The 19532-nt window shown below is 37.7% G+C and overlaps 1 protein-coding gene across 1 annotated transcript; it reads right to left on the bottom strand.

Annotated features, from left to right (window-relative positions):
• Positions 1–6667: 6667 nt before the first annotated feature.
• LOC139941818 (uncharacterized) lies at positions 6668–11048 on the bottom strand. The gene is made up of 2 exons (XM_071938439.1): positions 10921–11048; positions 6668–8962 (listed from the first exon to the last, which is right to left on the bottom strand). The coding sequence occupies exons 1-2, from the start codon at positions 10952–10954 to the stop codon at positions 8337–8339; spliced, it is 660 nt and encodes a 219-aa protein (XP_071794540.1). The 5' UTR covers positions 10955–11048; the 3' UTR covers positions 6668–8336.
• Between the last annotated feature and the right edge of the window lie 8484 nt (positions 11049–19532).

The following is a 19532-nucleotide window of genomic DNA, read 5'->3' on the forward strand; positions in this document are numbered from 1 at the left end:
CTCTTCTTGGGCTCCAACCCCCCAACCAAAGATTATCCATCTGATTATTAGGAGTACCATCCGTTATTATAGAAGAAAGGCAAAGGAAGCTTTTGGTTTAGTTCTCAATTGTTCGGCACCTGGTCAAGAAGATGGGCTTATGAAGATCACAGTTGGTGAAAAAGCTGCTGACTTATCACAAAGTGATCAAGATGTTGACAGCAGTACCAGCTCTCTAGTTGTGTGCTATCAAGCTGCAGACAACTGGTGTACCAAGCGACAGATTTTATCAATATTGGCCCACAACATGACAAACATTACATTGTTACTTTGCACGTAAGTGGGCTGAAAAGATTGGCGAGATGCAAGCTGGCCCTTCTTGTTCCAGTACAGATGTTGAGACTCAGTTCTGGAGCAGCTTCGGCCTCTATGTCCCAGGCAATCGTTCCTGGCTGGGCTCGCAAGATTTCCAAGGCAAGGAAGAGGTTTTCACAGCAAGTGAAGGATTTTTTTGCTTGCTCAGTTCATGATTGGCGCCAGTACAGGAAAAAAGGAAAACCCAGAAACTGTGTCCCGGCGATTGAAAAGCGCTTTCACAGAGATGACTGGTTGACTACCCAACAGATAGCCAGCTATTTTTCACGTCTTGCTCTCCTACAAAAATCTGGGACACTGCCATCAAAGAGCTGGACTGATGTGCAAAATAATGCTGTAGAATTGGTAGAAAGACAGGTTCTCGTGGATGCTGTACAGAACCAGTGTGAGCTTTGAGGCATTTAAATGCATGATGCCATCGGACGCTTATCAAGTGTTCGTTTTTGATTAAACATTCAGTACTACTCTTCCATTTTTTTTTTTTTTTTTTAATCTCAAAATGTTGATGTTCCCAAACTACACCTAGCCAATTAGCTTTCCAATTGTCTCGTTACCATCAGGGCTGATTTTCACACCCCCAAAAATCCATCACTCAATGGCCAGTACTGCTTTCAACTGTGATGCCGTTTGAGTAATATCTATGGTTTAATACTTGTACCACTCTATCTTGACTGTATACATGTACATGTAGTCAGGGAATACCACACACAGGTAGTGTGAAGGTAAAAACTAAAACATATTGAACTGTTGCACTCATGATGTCAATAAATAAAACCATTGACACTTATTGTGTTATTCTCTAAACTATAATAAAGTCCTGGTGTGTTTATTTTGTTATCTAATGTTTTCTAATTAACTTATTCTGAAGAGGATATTGGCTTTGCAGTACTGCAAATGCCTGACAAGGACCAAATAACTGGCACTGATAGCTACTCATGTGATCATACAAATCACAACGGGTGAAAGGCTTGGAGGAGGGGGCTATAATTAAAATATGAATCAGGATTTGAGTATGACAAACTAAACAAAACATTTAAATATAAGGTCAGTGTCTGAATCCTGAGGAAATTGGTCATGTTTACCAAAAATACCTAATTAAAGATTCAGGGACCAATATAATTGTTTCATGTAGGGTGATGAGGGGTTTGCTTCATGTCCAATGCATCGAGACTACCATTGAAAATGAGGCAATCGCAAATCACAAGAGGTACCAGTTTTGAATGCTGCAATGCTAAACCGTCATTATAAGGCAAAAACAGGCACCTGCCATTTCAAACAAAAAACTGCTGGCAAATATTTTATTGATGCTACCTAAGGACCATAATAAGACCTCTCTTTCACCTGAATGTCATTGCTCACAGACCTGCACTAGTGACTCTACAGCGACTCAAAGATGTGACGCAAATTTGAGGGTACCCTTAAATGAAGAGTTACTGTTGCCTCTTAAGAGTCTTGGTTTTCCAAAATTTTGAGTTCGTGGTTTAGGTCAGGATACTAACCAAAGACCCTGCAAAATTCATTGCTCTACTGTATTCCACCTTTCAGCAGCAAGCATTTAAACTTTTGTAGTCAAAAATCATCAAAAACGCAATTTTTTCACTAAAAAACACATTTTTGCTATTTTTTCTGTTAGGGAGGTCGGATTGGCCAAATATTGTGCACAGCCTCAAGGCTACCTATGACCCACCTACGACCAAAGTTTCAGCCAAATCCGTTGACCCCCACCTTATCACGGACTGCAAGGTCCTCTCATGGACAGGCTCTTAAGTTTTTAGAGTGAATGTGACCGGAGGTACACTATTTTCAGAGCTGCAAATCTCTGTATCAGGCTGTAAAACCAGTTAAAAATGGTACCGTTAGATTATCTTGAATAAGTGGCGAGACGCTTGCTGTTTGAACCATAAATACATTGCACAAACAAACCCACAGCCGTAATCGAATCTGCCAATTTCCTAAAAGTTTCTTAAGTTCAACCGTCGTTTTCACTTTTTGTCTCGTGTGCATAATTCACGATTGAAAGCTTAAATTTCTGTTTCCGATGATAGCAGCACTGTATCTTGCTTTCCTAATGGTTGGCCCTAACTGAGTACACAGCGCCCTCAGTGGCCGAATATTTGTGCTCAAACATTTTTTGATGAATATTTTGAGGAGCTTACATATTCACAACCCGTCCTTCAACAGAATCACAAAACGCGATACTTGCGCCCTCTATCGACATTAAACTAACCATCAGAGTTGCGACGCAGTGACAACTTTTTCAACATTAAAATGACGTTGTTCAATGGCTTATACCAAACCTCGTTATGTGTACGGACTATTGGAAAACATACAAAGTGTCGGCGATTGTTGCTCGTAACATTAGTTTACCGGGGAAATAAATCAGAATAAGAAATAGTCGTATGATTTTACAGGCAGGCTTAAAATGGATTTTTGTTCACTTTTGACACAAATCCAACGCTTACCCCTTTTGACTTAGGCGCCCTGTTCTTTGTATATCGCCATGTAAATGCTTTGTTTTATTACTTCTTACTATTATTATTCCATTTCAACCCAGTTTCGCCATTATTACAATGCTTACCTCTTAAGGATGTTTAATTTTTTCGACTTTGCCAAGAAATGCACTGCTAAAGTAGCTGTTATCTTTTTTGGTATAATAATAATGTCGATTCACTTGTATGTGCACGATCCACATTTATGATGACGAAACACTTTCCTAGTACTCAGTAATTTTTGTCATCACTTTTCAAGTTGCAATACGAAGTGCATTATTGCACCAATGCTAAACATTAAAATAGTTTGTGCGATAGATCACAGCCAGTATTATCAAATTTGAACTGCGATTGAAAAATCGCGAAATCTTGCATTTTGAATTGCTGTCTCCAGCGCGAGTGGCTCAAGACTTGCAAATGGCCATGTTGTGTATAGGGCGCCACCAATTAGTCTGCGTGTGTGCGTGCGTGCGTGTTGCGTTGCGCAAAACTTATGACCCATAGACCTTTTCGCAAATACTGGGGCGCGCGCGTAAAGCTTGGAATTAGGTGCATTGTGGTCTAGCTGGTAGCAAAACTTGATGCGTATCTATCCCACAATGCACCTCATTCAACAGTCTGCGCTTGCGCATTGGTATTTGCGATAAGGTCTATGTTCATAATTCTGCAAAAACTGATGTTTGTGTCTTTTTGCTCACCAATGCCAGCTGTTCTAGATTGCATTACTTGCATCAAGAACTGCCTCAAATTATTAACAAAAAGCACCTTTTCGAGTCTGATCTCGCAACGGGCTGCGCTGCTACATGCTCGTTTACGGAACGACCGCTCACTTCTCCTTGGTTGTGTGGCTGGTGCAGGAGTGATTTAGCCTCGCTGAGGGCAGCCGCAGTTAGTTCAGCAAAGCCAAGGCAACTCCACCTGGTGAGTCCGTCGATCCGACCCCGCGACCGTGTCCGAGTGTGGTTCCCTCAAGCACTGCTGCTGCAAGATCACCCTGGCGTACTGCAAGACCAAGCCAAGCGGATTTTTGTTCCGTGATTGTGTTGGCAGAGAGTGTGGATGCCCTTAATACATTCAGTTCAAACAGGTTGAAAAACTAAAACATTTTTTTCTCAGACTAAAACATTTTTTTCTCAGAAAATGAACGATTTCAATCCGTCGAGTTCCAAAAATGAATCTTAATCTAAGAATTACCTTTAATGGAACCCATTTGCTTTCAGTTTCATTTCATATTCAGGGAATCACTGAACATCGAGAGCTCCGAAATTGCCACCAAAAGCAATGGGGGGGGGGGGGGGGCGTTAAACACATCGGGGCCCAAACTAATAGAGCTGATAAGTTAGCTGAGCATTACGTTTTTCCCTTGATAAAAACAGAATTACCAACCAAATTTACACGTGGTTTTAAGGATTTGCAAAAAAACAACAACATGTAACAATTGGAAATTTGGTTGGTAATCCTATTTTTTACATAGGAAAACATTGCAATGTAGGCACATTTCGTGCTTAGCAGCTATATGAAATTGGGCGGAGGAATTTGTCAAATGGTAATACTTGGCTTTCCCTCTTCCAACTAGGCATGTATATAATACGTTTGACTTTTCTTTTAATAACATTCATCCCATGGACTAAAAATGGCGCCCAGGCATGCGTATTACAACATGTATGCAATTTGCAGTCATATTATGGATCTGTTCATAGACATGGTCACTGGTACCTGCAACGCCACAGCCCGGGGCTTCTTGCCAAACCTGGTTGGAAAACTATGGAAAACCAAGAATGTAGATCGAAAACAGATCGCTATAGTGTTTGTAAAAATCTTTACAAACAGACTATTCTTATTATTCACATCGTTTATTTGGAATAGACTTCCTGTGCATATATTATTATTATTATTATTATTATTATTATTATTATTATTATTATTATTATTATTATTATTATTATTATTATTATTATTATTATTATTATTATTATTATTATTATTATTATTATTATTATTATTATTATTATTATTATTATTATTATTATTATTATTATTATTATTATTATTATTATTATTATTATTATTATTATTATTATTATTATTATTATTATTATTATTATTATTATTATTATTATTATTATTATTATTATTATTATTATTATTATTATTATTATTATTATTATTATTATTATTATTATTATTATTATTATTATTATTATTATTATTATTATTATTATTATTATTATTATTATTATTATTATTATTATTATTATTATTATTATTATTATTATTATTATTATTATTATTATTATTATTATTATTATTATTATTATTATTATTATTATTATTATTATTATTATTATTATTATTATTATTATTATTATTATTATTATTATTATTATTATTATTATTATTATTATTATTATTATTATTATTATTATTATTATTATTATTATTATTATTGTTATTATTATTATTATTATTATTATTATTATTATTATTATTATTATTATTATTATTATTATTATTATTATTATTATTAGGTCTTATTTTCCTTTGTGCCGGTAACTCCTCGAGTCGGGCTACGTCCCGTAGCCTTAGATCTCAAGGGTCTTTCTCAGGATCCTCGCTGTTCCCAAAAGCGCTGCCTTCTGCAACAGATCTACCCTCACATTTGTCCCTATTTCATCTAGATGTTTCCCCAGTGCTTTGGGAATGGTGCCAAGTGCTCAAACCACGTTGTTTATTAACAAAACAAAGCTCTATAATGACTTATTATGAGTCAAATCACTCTTTTTTTTATGCAAGTCGCCAGACACACAAGGCCGGAAGGCCACTTCAAGGTGTGAGCTACAATTATTTTATTCTAGAGGCCGTTGCCACTTACTTCTAGGACTGAAACAGGGTTACCCCTTTTACAGTTCATATACGGATGTTGCCTTGGGTATCATCTTGAGAAAGCACTACCTCCCCAATTTTACGTAGCAAGTGTCACGACCGGAACCCGAACCAACTTTCTGATGATCAGAAACACCAGAGCTTGAATCCGGCGCTCTTTAACCGCTCGTCAATGACAGCAGAAGGGAACATTATTGCAAACTTAATGACGCCATGCTTAGGTTCTTCTCTGCAGAGTCAACGCATAGCTGGTATTTCACTTTAATATCACTCTTTGTTTTGTTGTTTCACGGGTTGACTTCGAGTTATTTGAGTGATATTGTTTCAGGTATCTTCATGCAATTTTGAGATTCGAACATCAGTTCAAGCCACTGGACACTATTGGTAATTGTCAATGCAAGTCTTCTCACTAGGTATCTCAACATATGCATAAAATAATAAACCTGTGAACATTTGAGCTCAATTGGTCGTCGAAGTTGCGAGATAATAATAAAAAAAAAAAAAAAAAAAAAAACCCTTGTCACACGAAGTTGTGCGCTTTCAGATGCAAGTTGATTTCGAGACCTCAACTAATACTGAGGTCTCGAAATCAAATTCGTGGAAAATTACTTCTTTCGCGAAAACTACTTTACTTCAAAGGGAGCCGTTTCTCACAATGTTTGATACGACCAACCTCTCCCCATTACTTGTTACCAAGTAAGGTTTTATGCCAATAAACATTTTGAGTAACTACCAATAGTGTCCACTGCCTTTAAAAACAAAAAGGTTAAGCCTCCAACAACCCAGTAAACCATATTGAGCTTCCGTTCTGGCTGATTGTTTTATGTTGTCGAAAGGCATTTTGGGAAGGAAAAGGGGGCTTTGCAGTAGCGATCTTAAGAAAGCAAACGTAAATTGAAACACAAGATAATAAAGTAAAAGAAAAGATTATTTTCCTCCAATAAAATATTTCATTTACTTTTTATTAGCATGTATTTAAAACTATTATATTACAGATCTACATTTTTATAAATGAAAACAGATTTAAGACAGGAAGTGCCGACACTCAAGGCGCTGATGGAAGCCATTTATGACTTGCGGTTACCATTTAATTTACAGTTAGTGCAACTTAAATGGAACATAGGTCTTTTCGAAACCACGATTGTTTTGACATGGATAGTGCGTGCTTGGCGGTGGCGCTCGTTTTTTTTTTTTTTTTTGTAGACGAGTGAACGGAGCCTGAAGCCAAGTCCACAGCCGAAGCCGTGGATTCGAAAAGGGCCACACTCTCACTGCATAGTTTGTTTGGGCGTCATATCATTGAGATGTGCATTAGTAAATTATTACAAACTAGCTGATGAACTTATGCCAACAATATTCGCAATGTGCACGGAGTCTTGCGAAAACGGAAAAGATGGCTCATTTTGTCAAATTATTAAGGGGAAATTTTCACCGGGGGCCCTGCCACGATCGGGCCAGCTTGGACTGTACAGATCATCATGACACGGAACATTGAGTCAAAGACCACTGATCCGGATGCCTTGGGGAGTTTCCAAATTCGGCCTGGGCTTTGGTTCCGGCTTCTGGCTCCATTTGATTGTAGGAAACACCGTAACAAAATAATGTACACTGTTCCGGAGATGATGACGGGGCCAGACCCGGAACTGGAGCCCAGACCGACGTTTGGAAAAGGCCCCTGGTCATTTGGACCCAGGAAATGAGTCAACCTGACCACAAAATGGCTACAGTGGTCACCCGTTTTTTTTGTTTTTTTTTTGCACGTTTTTCTTTTTAAATAATGAGAGACTTTTGAACGCTAGGTGGCAGGTAAATTTCAGTTTGTTTGTAGCTCTGACCATGCGCACATTAACGAGGACAATAATCTTACCGGGTAAATTTGCTGCCACCTAGCGACCCGAATCTCTCGCCGTTATGATGTACCCACTCACATGAAAGACGAGTTGAATTGGAACTCGTCAATAGGTTTACTTGAGAAACGCTGCTTGAAGCTTGGAAAAACACAAATGATGTGGTGTTGCACAACGTGTAACATTCGTGAGCTTTTGAAGTGGGTTTTGTTGAATACCTCTTCCTAGGACTGGATTATGTACAATCGAAACGTCATGGCCTGCAGACGTATTATATAACTATATCGTATTGTTATTGATATTCTGCTGAGTGTAATTTGTAGGATATGAGTGTTATAAACACATGTATTTCTAAAACTTAGAAATAAAATCTATGCGGAAAGAAAGGAACTTGAGCATTCGATGTTTATTTTGAAATGACAAACAAATTTAAGCGACATGTTTGAACATACCTCAACTTTAGTGTACGCTTAACTGCAGCTATACTTCTAGAAAAACAAAAATGGGATAAGAAATTGCTGTGTACTGAAATCTATCAGGACAACAAGACGATTCGGATCAAATTCATAGATAAACAAATTAAGGCAAATCATAATTTTCATTACATACAAATCTCTGAAATGTTCAATTTTATTTTTACAAAAAATACTGATTACAATAGAATTGGTCTCCATTCGGTTATCTGAGGAAAGAACGTGACTCTTCGGCCACTATTCTCCCGGGAGCGTCTGCTAGTTCTCGATGCTCCCAAACCATCAACAATTCAATTCCTTCTCTTGATGACGAAGATTGCTACACCAGCAGCAACACCTACGAGGGCTACGACACCGACCACGATACCGACCGTAGTGCCTGTGGACCCGGCACTGCCGACGATCTGTCCGGGGTTCTTTGCCTTCTCCTCTGTGTTGGGGCTGCTCACGGAGTCTCCTGCACCGTATGGTCTAGCTGGTCTCTGCTCGACTCTGGGCCTGTAGGATCCATCACCGCCTGCCCCGTAGCCGCCAGTACCGTACGTCCTACCGTACCCGCCAGTGCCGTACGTTCCACCGCCTGGGTTGGTACCGTAACCATCGAAGCGACCGGTACCTCTATAGCCATCACGGCCTCCTCCGTAACCACCGCTAGTGCCTGAACGTCCGGCATAACCATCATACCCTCCGTAGCCTCCGTATGTACCGGGGCCAGCACCATTCGGTGTGTCGCCACCACCGTCGTTAGCGTTACCGCCGGCTGCTGCTGCGCCGTTGCCTCCCGTGCCGATGATTGGACTTCCCATACCGTCTCCGTCATTGGAGGTGCCGCCTGCGAAGAACGGGTTCCCCAATGCGGCTTGTTTTTCACCAGAGCTTTGTTTCAAAACTCCAGCCTCAAGGAACGCCATGCAACCTGCAACATAAAAAAAAAAAAAAAAAATGAGGAATTGTAATACAAGAAGGAAGAACAATTCAGTCGTACAAAGTGTGGTATTTGTATTTTTGTAGTTTCTGATTTGTATTTTTGTGTAAAGCCTTTGAGGCAATATTTAAGGCGCAATATTAATGTTTCCTATTATCATTAGTATTCCTTGAAGATTTGGCATCTTATAAGCATCCGGTGTCGTGATCAGTTGAGACTTGATTTGGAGTACTTGAATTTAAGCGTATGCCAGTATTAGTAATGTTATGGTTACACTTAAGTTGTAAGAAACATTTTCATTTAAAAACAAGTTGAAAAGCTTAAGACAACGTTGGTGGTGGTTGAGGGGAGGGGAGGAGGGGGGGGGGGGCGACCCTCAATAAAAACAACAGATGACGTGAGTGTTCTGAGTTCGACCTGGTTGTGCGCATGTGCAGCCAAAGTGCCCCGAACAGGAAATGCTGACACATTCCGATGTGCGCATTTCCTTCCAATTAACTAAAAGGTCAGGTTTAAAGTTCACAGACTGAAGAATCACTGAGTTTACCACTGTTGCGTATGCGTTCAATCAATGTTCATTAGTCTAGTTTTCATTCGGTCTCATGATGGGTGGGGCTGGTCGGGTTTAGGGGTTTGGATTGGGTTGAGCCAACGAGGCACATTACATTAAGTGAGATTAGAGAGAAACAGTTTGGATTCTGAACATTTTATGACTCATGAGTTAGCCTACTCTAGACACACAGAGGACCTTCGCCTGAAGAACAACGAAGTAGAAGACGATTTAAATCACCCTTTAGCTGGGTGAGGCGGAGTACTTATTCGACAGATAAGCAGGCCACATGTGACCGCTCTTGGACAGACAGCGGATGTAAGTTATTAGCCGGACTCTGTGAGTCAACCAAATCACGGACCATGGCAGAAACATATGCTTTTTTAGAAAGTTATCTGGGTTTGTTTTATTGTCGCTGTTTCTGTCAGAAAACTTGGTTGAATATGAAGCAACTGCCGCCCGTATATATGACTGACCTAAAGGGTGGTATAAAAAGCTTTTTAGTTCCTTGCATTATTGAAAAGCTCAGTAAGACTATGTTTGAGGTGGACCCCATTCTTCACATAATAACAATCGAAGTATTATAATAAAGCGCCGGTATCTGCCAATACAGGCGCTTATCATGACGCTTGCTAAAAAAGAAAAACGCACTCTAAAGCTGAGCTCCAACTGCTCGTGAAATACCTCACCCCTCATTTCAAGTCCACATAATGGCAGACCCTTTATTATACAGTTGAGTTGTACACTTTTCCTCATGAAATTGCACAGCGATTTGAATATGTTTGCTGCTAAAATAATACTGTGTTAGGTCTATAGGAACCCGTTGATTTGTTAGCCAAAATTACCAAATGCAAAGAGAGGTAACTTTACCTCCCGGCACGTAGTGAGGTAAATCAGACCTTACCTCTTCGGTATGGAGAAAGACACTTGTCTTGTTTCAGGTTGGGGGTAAAGTACTCCCAAAGCCATTTTGTAAAAATTTTGAATTCCAACTAAATTTTCATGGTAACTTTCTACAGTTGTAAGACTCCCTGATATCTACAAAGTAACAAGAAACGTGTGTGTTTTAAGTGGAGCTTTTGCATGTGTCAGAATTATCTTTAAAGCGTATAGAATTTGACAATGATTACTGCTGATGCATTTTGCTCTTTGAGAAAACATAGTTTGCTCTTTCCAACCCAATAGTATACGATCAAACAAAGCATATATCGCCTGACATTTCCACAGAGGCAGAGTCTTTCGTGAAGACTAACTCGAGAAAGATTATGAGTGTCGAAACGTCAAACCATTAACTAATTTTGCTTTTCATTCCACTCTAAGAAGTTATCAAATGACACAATAAGATCACTCATAAAGACTCTTCACGAAGATTCAAAGGGTTAAACCCAACCAGACTTACCCATGATAATGGTGATTGCTAGAAAAGACTTCATCTTGCTGTCTTCTGTCGCTACTACTAGTCAGAGAGTGAAGTTCAGACTGACAGCGGGAGACAAGTGTGAAACCGTTCGGCTGAGATTCAAAAACGATGACTGAACTCCTGAGATACCGTCAACTATAAACATTACCCGTTGGTGAACAGGAGGAGGGTTCTCATTGGCTAGAAAGTCTCCTTGACTTCCCAGGGATGTTAGAAAATGCTAGGCGCCTATATTTGGGGTGGTGACTTGTGACGGCTTTCGTAACTTTGGAGGTTGCGTTTTCATGTTTAGACAACGAGCAACCGAGAATGTATTTATTTTCGGAGACTTTATGAATGTATCCTGAATTAAAGCACGGGGTGTGTTTTATGTTGATTGAGCCGCATTGGAACTTGGATTGGATCAAATAAGAGTTCCCAGATATGGGGGGGGGGGGGGGGGTTCATTTATTGCCATTATAACATTCAGAAGCAATTTAACCATGATGCTTCCCTTACTATTGAACTTGTTTCATCATGACATCATCTCAGGCCACGATGAACCCAAAATTGAGCTTTAACGAAAAAAAAAAAAAAATAAGAACGACGGGTAAAATGACACATAGTGTTGATTCCCGATAACTGAAATAAAAATCCCGTAAATATACTAATTTTGTTGATAAGTAATTTTGTTTTGATTTGTTGTTAAAATTTCAAACATCTCTAACTGGTTTAAAGCTTCAATTTTTAACTGTTATTTTATTATTATTTTTTTCACTCGCAAGTATCATCCTCATATCAAATTTGGCTTTAAATATTGTACTTCTAATGTACTATTTAATTTGTCTTAAAAACATTTGACACTTTCCGTAAACAGTGTCGTTCAAAGGCCCACACTTCGTGTATCACAACTTAAATAATTATAATAACAAACCTGTGAAAATTTAGGCTCAATCGGTCATCGGAATCGGGAGAAACTAACGGGAAACCTTACCCTTGTTTCCGCACGTTTCGCCGTGTCATGACACGCGTTTAAAATAAATCCATAATTCTCGATGTCTTCTCAAAAAATAAAGCATTTCATGGAATAATATTTCATAAGAAGTCTTTCACGATAACCTTCTGTAAACCCCTGTTTGTTATTTGTAAATCTGTGTTGTTTTTTTTTTTACTTTTTTTCTGTTCCGAAAGTGTCCAATGCATGGCTGTAACTGTATGGACAATGTTAATGATTGTAGATTAGACTCCGATCGAAACCAATGAGTAATCATCTCATGTCATACATATAAAATTCAGATTCAAGGCCATACATTAATAATCATCGATGACATTGTCTTCTTACGGCAAAGATTATGTGTGTATTATAAACGCAAATAATTTAGCTGAGGGCGTGGATGGGGTATAAAGCTGTCACCAAACAAACAAATCTTTCTGTTCCGTCATTTAGACCCTCTTTAACGGATTTGAGTACTTTTTCAAAATGCTCATAGATTTACCTCATACTTATAGGGTTTTGAAGACGATGATAGTGGAAAGCTTCCCATCAAATCTTACTTACTGAGGTGCTGTAGTTTTTGAGAAATGAGTAAAATAATGTAATGCAAATACGTTTGTTAATGCTTATAATAGTGTTGGTCTCATGAGACGAAAATTATTTTCATGACATTGGTTTACTCATTTTCCAAAAACTACAGCACCTCGGCAAGTAATATTTTCAGGGAAGCTTTCTATCATCATTATTATCAAACTGTGAAAGTTTAATGTAAATCTGTGCACATACACCCTTTAACATGGGTAATCATAGTTGTCAATTATTTTGCTGAAATATTTTGATCCTTTCATTTTGTGAAATAATATAAACCGTGTTCGTTTTAGTGGTAAGGTTAGACGTTCGTTTTTCACATTTTAAGATTGGACTGATAGGCTTTCGAGTCACAGTGGTTAGGCTCACTTTTATAACTCCAGCCGTCGATTTCACAAAACTCTTCCTAACTTAAGACTTATCTTAGGACTTGGGACGAGTCCCAACCCTGCACTGTAGCATGCAGACTTTAAGATTAATCCTAAGTTAGGAAGAGTTACTCGTCCTAACTCGAGATAAGACGAGTCCTAACTCTTTGTGAAAACGACGGCGGGCCATCTTAGAACGGGCTTGTCCTGTCTGTTTTTATAATTGTCTTGCTTGAGTGCCAGTGCCCTGTCTCATTCAATCATTGGTTTACTATTGTTCTAGGTGTCATAAGTTTACATTCGTTGTTTCTTATCCTGTTATATTTCTTTAGTACGGTAATATTGTATCTTGTACTGCTTGTTGAAAATTTGGCCGAATAAATAAAAATAATAACAATAATAATAACCATTTTGGACGCAACTAATCAGTCGTTAGTTGAGACGCATAATGGGATATGGCTTAAAGGAACACGTTGCCTTGGATCGGACGAGTTGGTCTATAAAAAGCGTTTGTAACCGTTTGTTATAAAATGTTTATGGTTAGAAAGATGTTTTAAAAGTAGAATATAATGATCCACACAAGTATCTCTCAAAATTGCACGGTTTTCTTTTTACGTCGCGAACTATCACGGTCGGCCATTTATGGGAGTCAAATTTGTGACTCCCATAAATGGCCGACCATGTTATTGGACGAGTTAAAAAGAAAACCACGCAATTTCGAGGCATATATTGTGTAGATCATTGTATTCTACTTTTACATCATCTTTCTAACCATATGCATTTTATAACAAACTGTCACAAAACCCTTTTCAAAGACCAACTCGACCGATCCAAGGCAACGTGTTCCTTTAAGTGAAGGCCATTTAAGTATTCGTAAAAGGCCTTGTTAAACGCATAAATCAATGTTTATTTTTAAAGCCCGCTAGGCCACCTGCAAGTTCATGTAATTATGAAGTCGGAAGCTGTTCATTAAGAAAGGCGTAGAACTGAAGCAAATCTATGTCCTTCATGTTTCCCGTTGTCATTTATCCTTGTGGCATCATCAATGCCATTAATTATAATTGTACACACTTTACTTTTTTTAATCGGACATGATAAGGGGAGTCTGGGGCTCATTTTTGAAAGATCTGATTAATATGGCCCAAGCTTTGCATTTGCCTTGTGTTGTCGCAAGATAAAACAATAACCATTGCAAAAGTTACCTTATATCTGAATCCACATTGAGCACATTAGAAAAAGATTAAAAATAAACTGAACATGGACGTTAACCGTTTTACGTGTGTTCCGGAGTATTAGATGTTATAAAGTTTTGTTGCTGCCAACAGAGGGCAGTAGCTGCATTCATTGAGTAGCACAGAGTGTATTAAAAAAATAAGTTAGATTGGATTTTTCGAAAAACACAAAATGATTGACTGTACTGTTTAAATAAGCAAGTCATTGATAATGAATGCAAATAGATCTTTCCCTATGAGCTGTGGTGGTTCTGAACAGACCGAGTGGCGTACAACACATGATCAATTTGTATCACCACTTTTAAAATTAAGACATTCTCAAATCCCATCCAGTATTGTTTCAGATGTTTAATGTGTTGTATAAACCACTGGTAATTAAAACAATGAACTCGCATAATATAGCAAACAGTAACACAAACAAAATTCATACTTTTAACTGAAGTCTTTTTTTTAAAGCCTGAAGCATCTGCAATTAACACAAAGTGATCACATGAACATTTTAGTGATTTTTGGGGGTAATATTTTTACGTGTGAAAAGCAGACGCTTTGGCAGAGTGTTATAGCTTCGAATCCCGGTCATTTAATTTGTGCCCTTGCGCCAAGTACTTTACCATAAATGGTTCTGGAATGGCCCAAAGAGTAGGTGACAGGTGCCACTGGTGGCAGTTATTTTGGGCCAATATAACCCACATTGGTTCAGTGCAGTCTCATCTTGAAGTGTAAATAGGCGACCTATCTTTGTCTCAAAAAGGTTTGATGTTTTGCTTACTGAAACAACCTGTTACACACCTGTGGAAATAAAGCTTCAAACTATTTCTACGAATAGTGTTAATCCGTGTCAAGTCCCACCTAGCACCGTCAACACCATGACTGGATTTGCTGTTCAAGCTCTTAATGAATTAGATTGCTTTGGACCCTTTCAAAAATCTTTTTCCGTCCGGACACTTCTTATCTGTACATGCTGCTTAAAAAAAAAATCGTTCACGAAAATAGCTACCGTGGAAATTGAAGCAAGGTTCAGCTGTCACATTTTAGACTTCTTAATTTCAGTGTAATTGACATTGAAAAAGCTTCCTACCTTTTCCCTTTTGCTCATCCATGGCATAAACGCCGCCCCAAAAGACATATCATTGCACATCCCCTGCATGGTAAGAAGGGAACTGCAAATATTTATAACAGCTAACATCTTAGCTGCTACAAGTAATTTTACTTAACTAACTTTGATTTTTTTTTTTTTTTTTTTTTTTAATGAATACCTTAAGTAGTCCGGTCCTCGGTGTAGCTCCAAGCATTTAAAGTATTGCAACTATTATTATAGCTGAATGTAGGTCAAGGGTTTATGATGTATTCGGGCTTTAAACCACTGTGATCTAAGTAAAAAAAAACAGTGGTATACAAATGCCATTTGTATTGTATTTGATTTAGGTACAGATTTCAATTGGGGCTACATTTAAAGGCAGTGGACACTGTTGGTAATTACTCAAAAACAATGATTAGCAATATAACCTTTGTGAGAAATGGCTCTCTCTGCGGTGATGTAGTTTTCGAGAAAGAAGTAATTTTCAACGAATTTGATTTCGAGACCTCATATATTTAGAATTGAGGTCTGGAAATCAAGCATCTGAAAGCACACAACTTCGTGTGACAAGGGTATTTTTTCTTTCATTAGTATCTCCCAACTGCGACGACCGATTGAGCTCAATAATGTTCACAGGTTTGTTATGTTATGCATACAAAATTATGTCAAGTGAGAAGACTGGTGTTTGACAATTACCAATAGTGTCCACTGTCTTTAAACACTCCAGTGTCTTTAAGTTAGGGTTACATTAGTGTACTTCAGGCTACGTGACAAAGCCTTCAGAAGCACATTCGGTACGTCAACAATTAATTAATGCCAATATTTATGTTTACCACTGGTATTTCCTCCCACCCTAAGAATGTAGTATAGACCTACAAATAGTGCATTTCTTTTTTTAAATATCCTTCTAGTGAAAACGTTCTCAAAGACCTAAAACGTCAACACATTAACGTCATGGGTCAGCACATTTTTGTTAAGGAAAAGTTTAATTTCATTCCTGATTTATTTATTACATTCAGTCAAAAAAGCATTAGACTTGGCCTCTGGACTGGACATTTCCATTTTATTGCAGATTTTCAATGGCGTCATGTTTCAAAAATAGTGGTCAAAAAGAGTATACAACATTTTGAATAATATTGTTAGATTTTGAATACTTACCTACTTCTACAAGGACTCTTTCTATTATATACATATGAAACATTAGTTTGACAATGGGACATTATAATGAAACAATTTCTCATCATCCTTCAACCTTCATATCCCCTTAATCCAAAACGTGTAGGTAACAAGGGGAACCTACATGGCTGCTCGACGTCCTCAACCTGAGTCCCATATCAAACCCTCTCCGTCCCCTGGCTCTTCCTGTTCCCACCGCAAATCTCTGACTCACTCGAGGGTCACCGTGTGAACAGGGGGATGAACCCATCGAGCTGTTGCAATGACACCCACGGATGATTAAAGCTCAATACACCATCAAAATCCCATTACCCCAGTTTTTTTAAAGGATGTCTTTGTCAATGGAAACAATCTTGACAGGGTGAAGAAATCTCAAGCCCAAAGTGGGACAACTTCTACTATGCCAGTTTTTTGATAATATTTGAGGGTAGCGGCACGTTACTTCATATTGTTTTGCCATACGGTGTCCAATGCGTTTTATTTGTTTTGCATAAATTGGTACACCTTTGGTTGGGGATTTGCATCAGCCAACAGCTTTATCCAGCTGCCTGTGATAATCTCATAGAAAGTTACCTTAATAAATAAATATAGTGAGAACAGACCCTCCCTTGCACTATTAAAACTGGCTTTAAAGCTTTATTATACTTTGGATAAATACATCTCCATCACCAACGATTCCACTGTTAGTTTTCAAAAAAAATGGGACTCTTTCAAACTATTGGTTCAAGGTTAACTTTGTAATTTGTTTATTTCTTTGCTGTTAATATTACGTATTTTCAGCGTATCTGTAATATGAGGAGTGGTCTTAAGTGTGAATAACAAATTCCTCTGTGGAAAAAAAAAAAATAAATAAATAAATAAAAATAAATATGTTTCACAGAACTACTTTATCATCCTTGACTTGTTACATCTTGGACCGTAGTTCTGTCAGAGTGTCGCTTCATCAAAACAAACCAAGAGCTTTGGACAACGTGCTTCTTTTCTGAACAACAGTAATCATTGCCATCATAAACACAATATAATATATTCACAGACGATTAAACAATAAGTGTTTTGGCATGCGGTTCTTTATTCTTGTTCCTTTTTCTTCGAAGTGAAATGTTTCTCAGAATGCTTTCCTGCAAAATGTTTTTATTGCAATTAGTCTCAAGGGTTGTGACCATACGTATACTTTCCCTTTAAGTTAACGACTGCGAGGAAACACTCAAATTGAAAAGTTGTCTTTAAACATGTGTAAGTTTGGAAATTGTCCAAGATTCATCACACTTTTGACCGTGAATCATGCGCCCCGGGAACTATATATGGAAACAATTGCATGGATACAATTAAGGGACACTGGTGTCACATTTTGATAGGTGCTTGAAAGATATAAACAGTGTTTAGTATTTTAAAGGAACATTACATAGTTGGTTTTTTGCTAACAAACCGTTTGCTGGCATTGTAAGCACTTTTTGTTATCCACTATAATTAATAAACGTACAAACTTGTATAAATTTGAGTTTGATCGGCCATCTGGGTCACGAGAAAATTATAGTGAACAACCGATCTTACATATTTTGCATGACATCGATGAAAAACAAAAATAAATATAACACTTGTTCTTCATCATTCTTAAATCTAGTGCGCTTTGTTTCAAAACCAAACGATCAACACAAAGTAACAACCATAACAAATAATGTTAAAGGCAGTGACACTATTAGTAACTGTCAAAGACTAGCCCTTGCAGCTGGTGTATCTCAACATAAGCATAACATAATGAACCTGTGGAAATTTGAGCTCAATCGGTCATCGAACTTGCGAGATAATAATGAAAGAAAAAAACACCCTTGTCACAGAAGTTGTGTGCGTTTAATGGTTGATTTCGAGACCTCAATTTCTAAATCTGAGGTCGCGAAATCAAATTCGTGGAAAATTACGTCTTTCTCTAAAACTATGGCACTTCAGAGGGAGCTGTTTCTCACAATGTTTTATACCATCAACCTCTCCCCATTACTCGTCACCAAGTAAGGTTTTATGCCAATAATTATTTTGAGTAATTACCAATGGTGTCCACTGCCTTTAATGATAAACCGTCAGTAGGGCCTAAATTAATCTCAAAATAATCGTACACAAACAAAATGCTATTTTAGTTTGAAGTTACTGTGTCTTTTTTTAACATTTTAATTCTTGGCTGCAACATTTAAGTTGTAGATACCTTGGCAACTATCCATATACTTCAGTACGAATCCATTAATAATCATGTCAGTTTGGCTACAAATAGAGCTCGTAGCAAGACATTCGGAGCCGGTTGGGAGGGTCAATGTAGGTAATGCCCCATTATGTTATTTTTTAATAGAAATGTAAAATAGATTTTCATGGTTTCGGAATAGGCTAACACGTCTGACACCCCCCCCCCATCATTTATTACCGTTCACGCCGCGCAACTCGGCGTTTGAAATGGAAAATCTTATCACTATCTGATCACAATGCTTAGAGTTTATAAACCTTTCAGGTAAGTCTGGTTGACGACATTTATTTAAGTAGTATTAGAGAAACTTGTCAAACTAGTAAGACCCCTTTTCAATAAGTATTCTTGTTTGTAGTGTGGGGCAGTGCGTGACCGTGACAACAGCTTGCTGAACAGTTTCGTAATTCTAAGATAACTTTTATTGGGTTTACATATTGTTGGTAGAATGTCGACATCCATTTCTCTCAGGAGGGTGAACTTTTTTTTTTCTTCAGCGACATTTGTTTCCCGAGATGCTAATTTTGGAACGAGGCCATTTTGTTTTCTCTCTGTAGAATAACTTCCCCGTGAGACAAGTAATTGGGATTTCACCAAGTCTTACAGCACTTCTAGGCTTCCGTAGTTTCAATCTCAAAGCTATAATATATATTTCTGCAAGATCTCTCTAAGATCGCAAATTTTAATTTTGTAATTAAAACAAACAAGGAAAACAGGTGTTCATTAGTTACAAATTGGGTGCATCCATTAGCCTTGACCATAAAACAGGTTTCTTTAAAGGGTTTTTACAATGTTTGTTGTCGTTTGTTTTGTTTATGTTTTTAAATATGTTGATGTTGATGTTTTTGTTTTTGTTTATGTTTATGTTGTTGTTGTTGTTGTTGTTGTTGTTGTTGTTGTTGTTGTTGTTAATTTTGATGTTGTAATATTGATGTTGTTAATGTTGTTGCTC

This window comes from Asterias amurensis, chromosome 9 (genome assembly GCF_032118995.1).
Source record: "Asterias amurensis chromosome 9, ASM3211899v1".
In the NCBI taxonomy this organism is placed as follows: Eukaryota; Metazoa; Echinodermata; class Asteroidea; order Forcipulatida; family Asteriidae; genus Asterias; species Asterias amurensis.

Coding starts and splice junctions, on each gene's coding strand:
- LOC139941818 (XM_071938439.1), bottom strand. CDS start 10,954: ATGAAGTCTTTTCTAGCAATCACCATTATCATGG. Junction 8,963..10,920: donor AGCAATCACCATTATCATGG/GTAAGTCTGGTT, acceptor TTTATGTTGCAG/GTTGCATGGCGTTCCTTGAG.